This window comes from Rutidosis leptorrhynchoides, chromosome 8, assembly GCF_046630445.1.
Source record: "Rutidosis leptorrhynchoides isolate AG116_Rl617_1_P2 chromosome 8, CSIRO_AGI_Rlap_v1, whole genome shotgun sequence".
NCBI classification, from domain to species: domain Eukaryota; kingdom Viridiplantae; phylum Streptophyta; class Magnoliopsida; order Asterales; family Asteraceae; genus Rutidosis; species Rutidosis leptorrhynchoides.
This window is the reverse complement of record NC_092340.1, coordinates 358,923,792-358,935,956: the sequence shown is the minus strand read 5'-3', so window position 1 is coordinate 358,935,956 and position 12,165 is coordinate 358,923,792. Positions and strand designations below refer to the sequence as shown.

General features: G+C 32.5%; 2 protein-coding genes across 2 annotated transcripts; both read right to left on the bottom strand.

The window, feature by feature from the left end:
- Positions 1–1,289: 1,289 nt before the first annotated feature.
- LOC139862251 (transcription and mRNA export factor ENY2) lies at positions 1,290–4,329 on the bottom strand. Its single transcript, XM_071850823.1, has 5 exons — positions 4,194–4,329; positions 3,995–4,085; positions 3,749–3,843; positions 2,896–2,972; positions 1,290–1,676 (listed from the first exon to the last, which is right to left on the bottom strand). Coding segments are annotated over exons 1-5 (339 nt in total). The 5' UTR covers positions 4,196–4,329; the 3' UTR covers positions 1,290–1,602.
- A 4,951-nt stretch (positions 4,330–9,280) lies between these two features.
- Positions 9,281–10,954, bottom strand: LOC139864993 (protein BIIDXI-like). Its single transcript, XM_071853546.1, has 3 exons — positions 10,873–10,954; positions 10,218–10,748; positions 9,281–9,938 (listed from the first exon to the last, which is right to left on the bottom strand). The coding sequence occupies exons 2-3, from the start codon at positions 10,681–10,683 to the stop codon at positions 9,328–9,330; spliced, it is 1,077 nt and encodes a 358-aa protein (XP_071709647.1). The 5' UTR covers positions 10,684–10,748; positions 10,873–10,954; the 3' UTR covers positions 9,281–9,327.
- Between the last annotated feature and the right edge of the window lie 1,211 nt (positions 10,955–12,165).

Here is a 12,165-nt window from a genome sequence, read left to right as displayed (position 1 = left end):
ACTTGGGAATGGAGCAGAAGTCCTGGGGGAGATGTTTGGGTGAGCTCGATGAGTTAAACTCTCTCCTTCGTGGACTGGTTCTAGATCATTCAAAAGATGACTCTTGGCGTTGGTCCCTTAGTGGTGACGGGAAATTTTCAACAAAACGGCTCACGGAGATCATTAATGACAGAACGCTTCAAGGTAGTCCTGCAACCTTCGAGACAATTCGTAACAGTTTGGTGCCGAACAAAGTCGAGATTTTTGTTTGGAGGGCGAGGAAAAGGAGTCTTGCGGTTTTAACGGAGCTAGACAAGAGGTGTATTGATCTCCATTCGGTCCTTTGTCCCATTTGTGGGCTCGATGTGGAATCGGTAGATCACTCGTTGTTCCGTTGTAAACTCGCAAATGAGATTTGGGGAAAGATTGCAAGCTGGTGGAAGTTAGGGTCGTATAGAATCAACAGCATGAACGACATTTTTTTTGGGAAATTCGGGTATTCAAATGACGGACTCGGGTCGTAAGTTGTGGCAAGCGGTGGAGTGGACTTGTGGGTATTTAATATGGAAGAATCGTAACCTTAAAGTCTTCAAAAATAAATGTTGGAGCTCTCCAGTCGCGCTTAACGATATTCAAGTAAAAAGCTACGAGTGGGTCGCGAAGAGATGCAAATCGAAAAAAATAGATTGGCTTGGGTGGTTAACCGATCCCTTGCAGTTTGCGATTTAGCTCGTCACTTCTGTATTTACTTGTGAATGTATTAGTGCATGTAATGTATAGGTAATATTTTTTCTTGCGGCTTGTTGTGTGTTGGCTGTAGGGTCATTCCCTCAGCTTGTTGTGATGTACCTTGATGTTGAGAATAATGATAATCTATTTCTGCTTTAAAAAAAAAAAAAAAAAAAAAAAATCCAATTACGTTGTTTATTATTAAGGTCTTCACTTTTTAATTAACCAATCATAATTTACGAATTGAAATACAATTATTCTCAAAGATGCGAGTATTTAATAGTGTAAATTCACTGGTGGCTTGATGGTAAGATGCTTGGAAAGTTTTAAAGGAATCCAAGTTCAATCCCCACCTGGTACATTTTGAGAGACTTGCTTTTCAATTAAAAAAGAAAGAAAAAAAAAAAAAAAAGATAATAGTGTAGTTTATATTCGTGTCGTGTTACATCTACTTGTGCATAAACAGGCTTGCTTTTCAATAAAATAAAATTAAAAAAAAAAAAAAAGATGGATATATATCTTAACATAGCAACAAAACTAGAAAATATATATAGCGACTTTCAGTTCAAACCCACATCAAATAAGAAACGAAAAAACATCTTTCTTTTCTATTTATACAACACAAACTATGAAGCAGTGATTAATACATTATACATGTAACACCAAACTTCTATAACCACAAGTCATACTTTTCATTACTTGCATCAAGCAATGAAATTTAATTTAAATTATTCTCAAATGAAAAATTGGTTTCCTACGTTTCGTTCTTCATGGGATGACTCGATGAGGGTTTCAGAGACGTACAACTGATAATGAAAGCAAATGCAGAAAGACACAAGGGTGAGAGCACAGGTCAACGTGACATCCAAATAACAGTTGAGGAAGAAACATCAGTCAGAGAGCGGCTGATTGAAGAAAAGATCGGATCCTTTGCAATAACTCGGCTTTTACTGAATCGGGAACAGCGGCTGCATAAGAAGTACATAAAGGAATAGACTATCATCATAAAAAAACAAAAACATGAATGAAGACTGTATTTTTAAAATGGATCACCAACCTAACCGATGGAGATAGATTATTACAACATATTACAGCAATATGAAGACGTCATTGATTTAAGTTTTTAATTTTATTTAGGTTTTCCCTGTTCAAGGAAGTAATATTACTCAGATGTACGCGGTCTTATTACGTTATCCTGTGACCAGTTCCGACCTTTTCCCAGGCCGTTGCTATTGAGGTTTGACCTTGAGTCCGTTGTGAGATTATCGGGAACCCCACCACTAGGCTATCTTGAGATGGTTATTTCTTTTATTGACACTAACAGTGCGTCAGTTTACCTCTTTTTGAATGGTTTAGCGTTGAATTTTGAACCATTTAGCATTTAGCGCGTTTGTTCTGACTTCTGAATGACAGATGGTGCTGAATGCTTCAGCATTCAGCGTTGAACCATTCAGAGCTGGAACTATCTCTTAACCATTAAACACCAAAATTTTATGTAATATACTCTTAGAGTTATGTCAAGAACACTTGTTAAACAACTATATTGTAGTTTTTATTAATGTTAAAGGTTAATATGAGAATTTTACATCATTCACATTATTCGTTCAAAATGATTATCATAACAGGTTATTTTCATTCATAAGCAACTTCATTAAGAACCTTTGAATCATTCAGATTATGAACTATTCAGCGCTAAATCATTCAGTTTTATCGAACGCACCCTAAGACATGCTATTGACATTGATGAAAGCCTCTAGTGTATATGGCAAACTAGGGGGTCGAATGGTTCGTAGGGTTGAGTGGCATACTTTTGCAATTTCATTGTTTCACAAACTTTTAATAAAATTAATCTTAACGCATTTCTTTTCAACCTTTAAATATACTCGTTAAAAATGACCCAAATGACCTGCATCTACATATATCATAGGAAGTTAGAACTACCCTTCCTGACGGCAAGAGAATCTCTCCCTGATTTTATAAGATACACCCTCAACCACTATATACTATATGCATTTGATAATATTCAAGTTTATCATGTGAACTATGAAGTGGATTAAATCAGAGAAAGCAATAATGCAAGATGGTATAATACTATTTACCGCAGTGACAAATCAAGAACTGATTTTTTTTTTTTTTTTTTTTAAACGAGAAAAAAAAAAAAAATTTAAAGGCGTGGATATAGCGCACCTCTGCCCTTAGGGGTAATGAGATGAATAAGGTCATCAACTGTTACATTATTCCTTCCTTTCTTCCTTGAATATGATCTGTCAAATTAGATATTTATCAGTTAAGAAATAAGAAGATTAAGTACATGAACAATTTATGATTATATTTCCAGCTTATTCCAGTTGGTTAACCATCTTATATTGCAATAAGTTTCTCTATGTAATGTCCTATAAGGCCATAACTTTTTATCGTTGCTCTAGAAGTAAAAGAAACCAACTTTCACATCTAAATTTCACAACGACCACTCACTTTGTTTTGTTCCATACAAGTTGCAACAATTTTATTTTCGGGATGTACAATTACAAAGTTCCTTTGACATTAAAAACAATACTATTACTAATAGTAATTACTTATCAACAGTTATTGCTACGCATATTTGGGTTCATGATATAATCCTTCTATTTGGCATTATCGCCTCGATTCAAATCACTCACAATTAGCGTGGTTTGAAATCTCCTAATCAAATTAACAGGGTAACAAGTAGAGCAATTTCACCATTTATGCAAAAAACACTTTTCCATAAACCCTACAGCATCAACCAAAATGTGTAAACCCTATTAAACTTTAACTATACTTCAATGACTAAAATGTTCACATAAAGAACCAAGATTACAACCATGAAACACGTTGATTGTTACATGTTCAACAAACAATAGGGTGGACCGATTTTATAAGTTTGTACCTTGCACGATCGATAGTTTGTATAAGTATGTTATTAAGATTACATATCATCATCCCAAAATAATATTAACAAGTTTCAGCACAGTTATTATAAATCATAAATAAATACATAATATTCCTTATATATTAAAACCTGCAAAGAGATTTCATCTCATCTTTCCAACCACACTCAATGAGTCTTTCTCTTAGAAGCTCCTTCAATCGTTCTTTCTCTCCACTCTCAATCAACTACACGAATTAAATTAAGCCAAAACCAGAATTATTATTAATTTATTATACGCACTTTGTACTAAAGTCCTAAAATTAAAAACAAAAAATTGTGCCCTAAATTAAGATTAATTAAGATCGTATATATAGTAATAATAATAAAAATTGATACTTTGATGTTAATAATTTCTTGAAGAGTTGGCTCTCGTTCTTGATCTTCCTCTTCTGCATCAGGTGTAGGTGGGCGTTTGATCGAAGCCCTCCTAAAGAATAATTAATTTAATAGAAATCAAATTAATTTAAAGTAAAGTAATTACAAAAACATTGAGCTGGAAATCAGTATTAACGGAGGTCAATGGACTTAGGCTTACATTATTGTGATGAAACCCTGGGAGATGAAGGTACGAGAATGTCGATTACTCTATTCCTAACTTTACTTAACAAGGGTAAGAAATATACACACCCAAAGACGAAAAAACAAAAGTAAGAGCCTTGTTTACTTTTCAGTATATTATTGTACAGCTTCTATTTATTTAATAAATAATAAATAAAATTGTTAATTTAGTAACTAAAATTTTTGTTTCTTTTGTAACTTAAAATTTACCACTTAATTTCAAAAATAGTTTGTTTGAAGGAAAAATTAGACTATTTGAGACCAGAGATATATATGAAAACATCACATAATACAAAATAAAAGTATATCTTATTTAGCTTTAGCTGAGTAGTCGCTCTTTCATTCCTGGGTGTTTGGAGGTTGTGAGTTTGAGTCTTAATTGGGGATTGTCATAATATGATTTGTATTTGGTTATGGAGTAATTGGGAGTCCTTTGTGAGTTTCTTGTAAATGTTAGGTTCTGCTCATATCTAGCAAAGTTCTCTCGAGGGGTTTTCCGTGAGTGCCATATCCTGAGGCTTTCTTCTAACGTATGTAAGAAGTGAGTATGACATATAACCTTTTGGATATGATCGAGTTGGTGGCTATGGCCCCTGTTAGTAACTTTAATATTGTCGTTCATAAAAAGTAGCTACTTTTAGGTCAATCCACAAAACACGATAAATTGACTTTTTTGACAATGATAGATTGAAACTTTAACGATATGTTATGTTTTTACGAATGACATCTAAATTTATGGTGTTATATGTTTTGAGAATAGTTTATTCCTCTTTCGTATTCTATAAAGAACGAGGTGTTAACACTAAATCCGCTAAACATAATATAAAAGGATTGTGATCAGAAGAGCAATGACTATTTGAAACTTGTCGTATTTCGTCCATCAGAGTGCAGTCCGGATAATCGAAAATACACTTGAGAAGTGCTACACATAAACCCTTCACCCTTGGTATTGGACACACAATACATAAACGTAGCATATAAGCCCCTAACCATTGGCAGCCTATATACCTGACAAACTGGTTTGATGGATCGATTTAGGTAATAAGTAAAAAGAGTTTTAGTTTGAAATGAGCCATAGGTCAAACGGTTCAGATTTTTAAACGGGTCTATATGGGTTGAGTTGGGTAACGGGTCATGGATCAAATGAGTCCAAACGGGTCATATACTTTTGCATTTATGATTACGTTTATTGTTTATGTTTACGGTTTACATTTACGTTTAGATATATGTTTTACTTTTACTTTTGAAGATAACCCGTATGATGAGATTCTCCTTAATTTTAGAAATAAGAAATTAAGTATATAGGTTATATAAGATTGCAACCTAGTTTGTAGTATAAATGGAGTAGGTTTACATTATGTAAACTTGCTCCTACGAACTGTTACTATATTTGTGTATTCAAAGTCTATAATAAATCAATTGAGAAACTGTTCTACCATTTTAAAAACATCGTACTTTCTTTCCGTTCATTCCTCTTCATCTCATTTCATTTCTTTCATAAAATAACTCGGAACAAAGCCTTAACTAACTAGTTGAAGAATTAACGTTTTGTTGTACAAAGTCAAAGCCTCTAACTTAACGCTGTGGTTAGAACTTAGAAGGCAAGTGGTACGAGTATAATTTAAGTATTCATGTGCATGACATTTACAAGAGACGTTATTAATATCCACTCAAATTATCAAAGTGCAAAATATTTAAGAATAACAGGTTGACCATTGACTATGCCCTGTTTTCAGGTCAAATGAAGAATCAAATAAAGAAAGAAAAAAAATATAGTTGTAACTTGTAAAACTCCATTAATAATTGAAACTTTTACTCGATTGAAATGATAGGGGTTGTTAATACGGAGTATTACCTTAAATTGAATTCAATTATTTAAAGACTTAAGAGTTTGCCCTGTAGATCTGTAAATCTTGTTTTTGGGAATATCGTGTTTCGTCTTTGTTGCTTCAGTTGTGTTTCTTTAGTTCTTATGTTTCTCAAAATATCTGATTATATATATATATATATATATATATATATATATATATATATAGTTTCTATTAAATCTCTAAAATGATGATGTCATCATTTCACAATTTAACCATTCATTTTGCTTAAGATTGCCACATGTAATTTTTATAAAAATTTAGATGATGTCATTATTTATTAATTATTAATACAATTAATCTCTATCTCTATCTCTAATATACGGGAACTAAATGAGAAGGTAGGGGTTCTTCAAAATATATCATTCACGATCCAACTACTGAAAAACCCTAATTTTCTCTATAAAAAACACACGCCTAAAATCCTCAAATACCCCAAATGCAACTAACCGATAATCAATTCAATGGCTTCCAAGCGATCTGATTTCGACGACGACGACACCAGTTCTGGTTCATCAACATCAACAATATTTCATCTTTTAATTCTTTTTTCTTTATTGATTTTGACCGAAACTTTTATTTATGATGTTACAGGAAAATTTTTATTGGATACAACCATGGGTTAGTTCTGATTCCTATAATGTTTTTTTTATAAATTATTAAGGTTTTATATATGTGTTTGCTTTATATTTATATTTGTGTGTATAGATACGTTTGTGAAATATTTTGGAAAGTATGGAGAGATAACGGATTCAGTGATAATGAAAGATCGATTAACTGGTCGACCAAGAAGTTTTGGGTTTATTACATATGCAGATCCTTCTGTTACTGTTATTACTGAAAAAAGTGTCATCAATGGAAAATATGAAAGGGATTAGTTTCATTCTTCTTTTTTGCTTAATTAGTAGAATTTTAATTGCTTATAGATAATATTTGAATATTTACTTGAGATATTTCTTACATCTTAAGATTTGTTTTGTTGTAAATTATTAATTTGGTATTTAGTGTTCTTTTTTTTTTGCTTGAAGTAACAGAATTTAGATGTTTTGTAGATAAAGTTATTAATAGGGTATTGGTTTATGGGATATGGCTTTAATTCCTCACATACATAGTCCCTTTGGTGTTGTTCAGGTGTTGATAATGTTGTTACTAACTGTTGAAATAACTATTTTAGCTGTTGAAATAACTGTTTTTAATTGGTTAAGATTAAGAGAACTATTCCTAAAGGCTCTGGTGAGTCGAACGATTTTAAGACGAAAAAGATATTTGTTGGTGGCATTCCAGCAGTAGTAGTTACTGAAGGTTAGCATTTTTTTGTCAAATGTATAACAAAGTATAGTTGTACGTGTTTGATATATCCAGTACTACACGTCTGTCAACCTCAAACACAATCTTACCCCATAGGTACCAACCTCAACCTAATGAATTTTACTTTATTTTTGTTCAAGGTGGATTTACCATGAAAAGTTAGTTGCTTTTGTTTCAATTTCAAATTTGAACTCAATTGTTTTTTTTTTTTTTATGTATATAGAGAAGACAATGAACACTTATAATAGCTGCAGAAACATTCAAGATGCACTTCACAACTACCTTTGAATGAAGTCCTCATACAGTCATATCTAACTCCATGTGAGGTATTCCTTCATTTTTTAGTCAAACGTATGTGTTCGGGTTGTTGTGCAGGCCTTTTTAACAATAGTTATGTCAGGATTATGTTCTTTATCAATTAGTTTTCCTTTTTGCATGCAGTTCCATTTGGGCGGGTCGGGATCCAATGGACTGATTGTGTTCATTTTTGGCAGTCTTTGGTTTCATAAACTATGTCCAATTAAGTTGGTTGGTTAGTTGATATTTGTAATAGATAAAATGATGTGTTTGCGGGTATTAATATAATGTGTATGCAGCTTTTGGACTTTTTAATAGATAATGTATGCAGACATCAACTATTAAAATGCAAAGTTAGAATTGACGTTTTATAGTTTATATATGATGATTAGAGTAAAGATATTGATGTGTATATGATGATTAGAGTAAAGATTTTGATTGATCATAGTAGTTGGTGAATTTTTAGCACATGATTATTGAAATGACTAATTTATGCCATGAACAATGACAATGTTAGTAAATAAAGATTAGATTCTATTTTTTTATGTGATATTTTATGGAAACGGCTATGATCATCCTTTATTTTATTCTTTCACATCTCTGATTGATGTCAACCCTGGTAAGTTATACCCATTTAACCTCACAAAAATATGTTTATTTGGGTTTTTGTGATAAATTTATTTGGAGAATGACACCGAGGATGTGTTTTCTGTTGTTTCATGAATGACCACTAGGTATGCACTAACGTTGAATTTATATTTATTTAATTAATAGTTATGAGTAATGAGTATTTGTTTCTTGCATATATGTTGTTTGAAGAAATGTTTGAATGAGTATTTTTTTCTTTCTTTTAGGGTGTTGGTATCTTGGTATCAAAATTTATTATAGATGTATTTGGGTTTGCGCATTTTCAAATGGTTTCCTTATGTTTTACATGAAAAAGTGTTTATTGTGTTTTATAGCAATCTTCACCCAATTACTTTAATATTGCATATATAGATTGTTGTTAGTTTTGATGTATTTTTGGGAAGTTTGCAAATTTATACAGTGCTAATGGTAATAATTATATGGTTAGATTATGCTTTATTATAAATTTGTTTTTAATTAATTTGACATTGTTCTGTGTTGTATGCTTAGATGCATCTAATGAAAAGCAATAGTAACTTCAAGGGTTGCACTCGGGCTATTGGATGTAAGCAACAGTAACTTTGAAAAATTGTGTAAATGACATGATAAAAGTACTTCGTGTTAAAGATAAAAGTGGGTAATGGTCGGAATTCGTGATTTCACATGTCATTAAACTAAATTACTTTATTATTTACATTCACTTAATACTTAAAACATATTATTAAATTATTTCGTTTAAACAAACCCGTGATTTCACGGGTCATTTCACTAGTATATATAATATATAATTGAGCCCCTAAAAACCCTGTGTCCCGAGCAGTCGATCACCTTATTCCCACTCCGAGCCTCCCCTAAAAAAGTGTGACATATATTTACCGAATAACTCACATATTACTATATTAGTATATACTCTTTTATTGCACTTAGTTATGTAGACCAAAATCAATATTTTTATTATCTGGCAACGGAAGATTCAATAGGCATTAACCTACAAAACTTATAAACATAAACTTACAGTAACGACTCTATCCGTAAATAACTAAAAGTTATGAAAACTAGGCTACAAACCAACCATCCATGTTGTAGTTTCTTCGAGCGTAACCCACTAGAAAATTGAAAAGTCGGGCTATCAATCACAGGTCCACATAACACCTGGTGGTCACTAGTTCGAATCTCACTATAGCTAGAAAAGCTTATAGGAATCAATTCAGTGTTGCCAAGCTTCGCGTTGAATGTTACAGAATGTTTTTCACTTGACCCAACACCTATGCTCTTCATCGTAAAGTTCCATATCATGTTTTTAACTTGTAGAGACACCGTAAAATCTCCCACACACAAGTCATTAGCATCACCCATGATAAAGTTTATAGTAACTTTACCATGGTTCAAAAATACTGTATTATATACGATCCCCGATGGACTACCAGATACCAGCTCAACAGCTGCACGTCCTTGTGGGACCGCATAGTGTTTTGAGTCGACGTATTTTACTACATCCAAAATGGTCCATTCTTGTAATGGAGATTGTCCCAAACGAGCTCCAGCCTCGAGTAAGATACCTTGCGAAGAGTTGGCTATAAAAGTAGGTCCAACTTCGAACCCACTATTAGCAAATCCATTGTCTGTCAAAAAGTATTAAACTTTTGATCAAATATCTAAAATACATATTAACAAATGTAATTTAAAGATAAAAAAAAATCCTATATATATGTAGCAATCCGTTTGACTGTCCACGTCAGATTGAGAAAATAAGTGTGAGTCAGTTATAAGCTTAAAGTAGTGACTAACTAATATTTTATACAGTTCCATGATTTTTATTTGAAACTTTGAGATATATGATTAGTTTATTATTTTATCTCAAGATCATTAGTCAAAAGTATGGTATACAGATAAAGACAAACCTCCATAGATAATTTGTGCCGGAATCCCGGTGATTAAAACAGTGTCGACGATAGGCCAACAAGTTGAACTACTCGCGATACTTTGAATTTGTATTCCCATAAGACCATCTCGTAATTCGCCGCCCCATGTTGAATAAGCATAAGTTTGCCACATTTCAGTCCCCAGTGATTCTCTAAAGTAGAATATTTTGGATGAGCTATGACCGGAAACATTTACAGCCGTAGAGCTGTTTGCACACTCTATACTACTTGGTGCAAGTGTGAATGTAACGACATAATCGTAACTTCCATCGGATTTATATGTTTGGTTGATCATACCGTTCGGACCCAATTGGACCCCATGCCCATTTCCTGGCAAAGAAATGTTTCCACCTGCTGTCACGTACCAAACTGTACCTTTAAATGTCCAACCAGGAATAACATTCACTTTGTTATCCAGGAGTACAAATTGGGAGGTCGTATTCATGGTCAAATTTGTCGGTCGAGTTTCGAAACTTGGATTCTGGAGTGGAATTGGTTGAGTAGAGAATCCTTCAGTTTGATAAAAAGAAAAGAAAAAAAATCATTAATAAATAAACAATCAATCTTCAATCAATAATATATTATATAAGCAACCTTTGTAATATACGCATGAAATCATGATCTGTGATCATACCTTTAGATGACACCGACAGAGCGAACACGGATAACTGAACAACGAACACAATCAAAGCCGAGCGAATGAGATCATAGTTGAGTTTACAATGAATAAGAAGGAGTGTGTATGTGTATATATACATTAACAGAATAACAAATTATGGCAAGAGGTTAACAAGCAGTGGCGGAAGATGCTTAAGACAGGAATGGGCATTTGCCCCTGCTGGCTTCTAGCTTGTAACCTTGAATTTTACATGTATTGGGCTTTAGTGTATTATTTTTCTATTTTATTGCCCCACCCCAAAAAGACTAAAAATAATTATATAGATTTAGCCCACTAAAAAATTAAACATAAAGCCTTTAAATAAATAAATCCAAAACAGCCCATTACCTAAATGAGTGAACGGATGCCGTTATTTAATCTTCACGAATACGATTCCTAGCAAACCACAAACTAGTTTCAATTCTGCATATGAAATTACACGAACTTACTTGTTGTTTAAGGTATTTTTCTTAATTTCTATAATGGTATTCAATTTAGGCTTTATGTGTACGTAATGAAATCCATTTTGCAACTGATCAGATACTTAATGCCTTAATTTTCATACTTTCATTGATTTAATTAAATGTCTAGGGCATATAATTTTCTTTATTTGTATAAGGTTGTTGAATCTTCCTGAATGTGTATTTGATTAAAAATCTAGCTCTAGGGCATTTAACTTTCTTAATTTCCTTTATCTTCAGTTGCTATCATCTAATACATTTGTACAGCTAGTTTAGTTCGCCCTTAATTACTATTGCTATATGTAAATGTTAATGCTACTTGACACTACTTGTTATTTCTTATTTTTGTATTTGTAAATTACTATTGCTATATGTAACTTTTTGTATTTTTTCCGTTCATATCAATCTCGCCTCTGGATAAAAAATTTCAAGTTCCGCCACTGTTAACAAGATTTCGAGGTAATGATGGACGCCAGTTTAGATTGATGTCAAAGGTCAACTTGTGACATGTTATATGTGAAGTCGATCACTTAATTAGATGAAAACATTTATGGCTGAAAATGAATATTGTATTGGACATTTGCACAAAGTCAATGGGTGTGATCTATAAGATTGACGTCAAAGGTCAACTGGTATGTTATATGTGAAAAATGTGAAATTAATCAATAGATTACAAGGGAATTAAGAGAATTTATTTGATGGTAACGTGTAGGATCACTGCACTCGGTTTGATTGATATGAACGTTTTTGAACATTTCAAAGTCAAAATGTACAATGAAAAACGTGACTAAAACCCCCCGAAAAGTGC

What these genes read in the sequence shown, in the direction of transcription:
- LOC139862251 (XM_071850823.1), bottom strand. An exon ending in AAGAAATTATTAACATCAAA is followed by an intron (nt 3,844 to 3,994) that starts GTATCAATTTTT and finishes TAATTCGTGTAG; the next exon opens with TTGATTGAGAGTGGAGAGAA. An exon ending in CATTACCCCTAAGGGCAGAG is followed by an intron (nt 1,677 to 2,895) that starts GTGCGCTATATC and finishes CTTCTTATGCAG; the next exon opens with CCGCTGTTCCCGATTCAGTA.
- LOC139864993 (XM_071853546.1), bottom strand. Translation starts at nt 10,683, where the DNA reads ATGAATACGACCTCCCAATTTGTACTCCTGGATAACAAAGTGAATGTT. An exon ending in GGCACAAATTATCTATGGAG is followed by an intron (nt 9,939 to 10,217) that starts GTTTGTCTTTAT and finishes ACTTTTTGACAG; the next exon opens with ACAATGGATTTGCTAATAGT.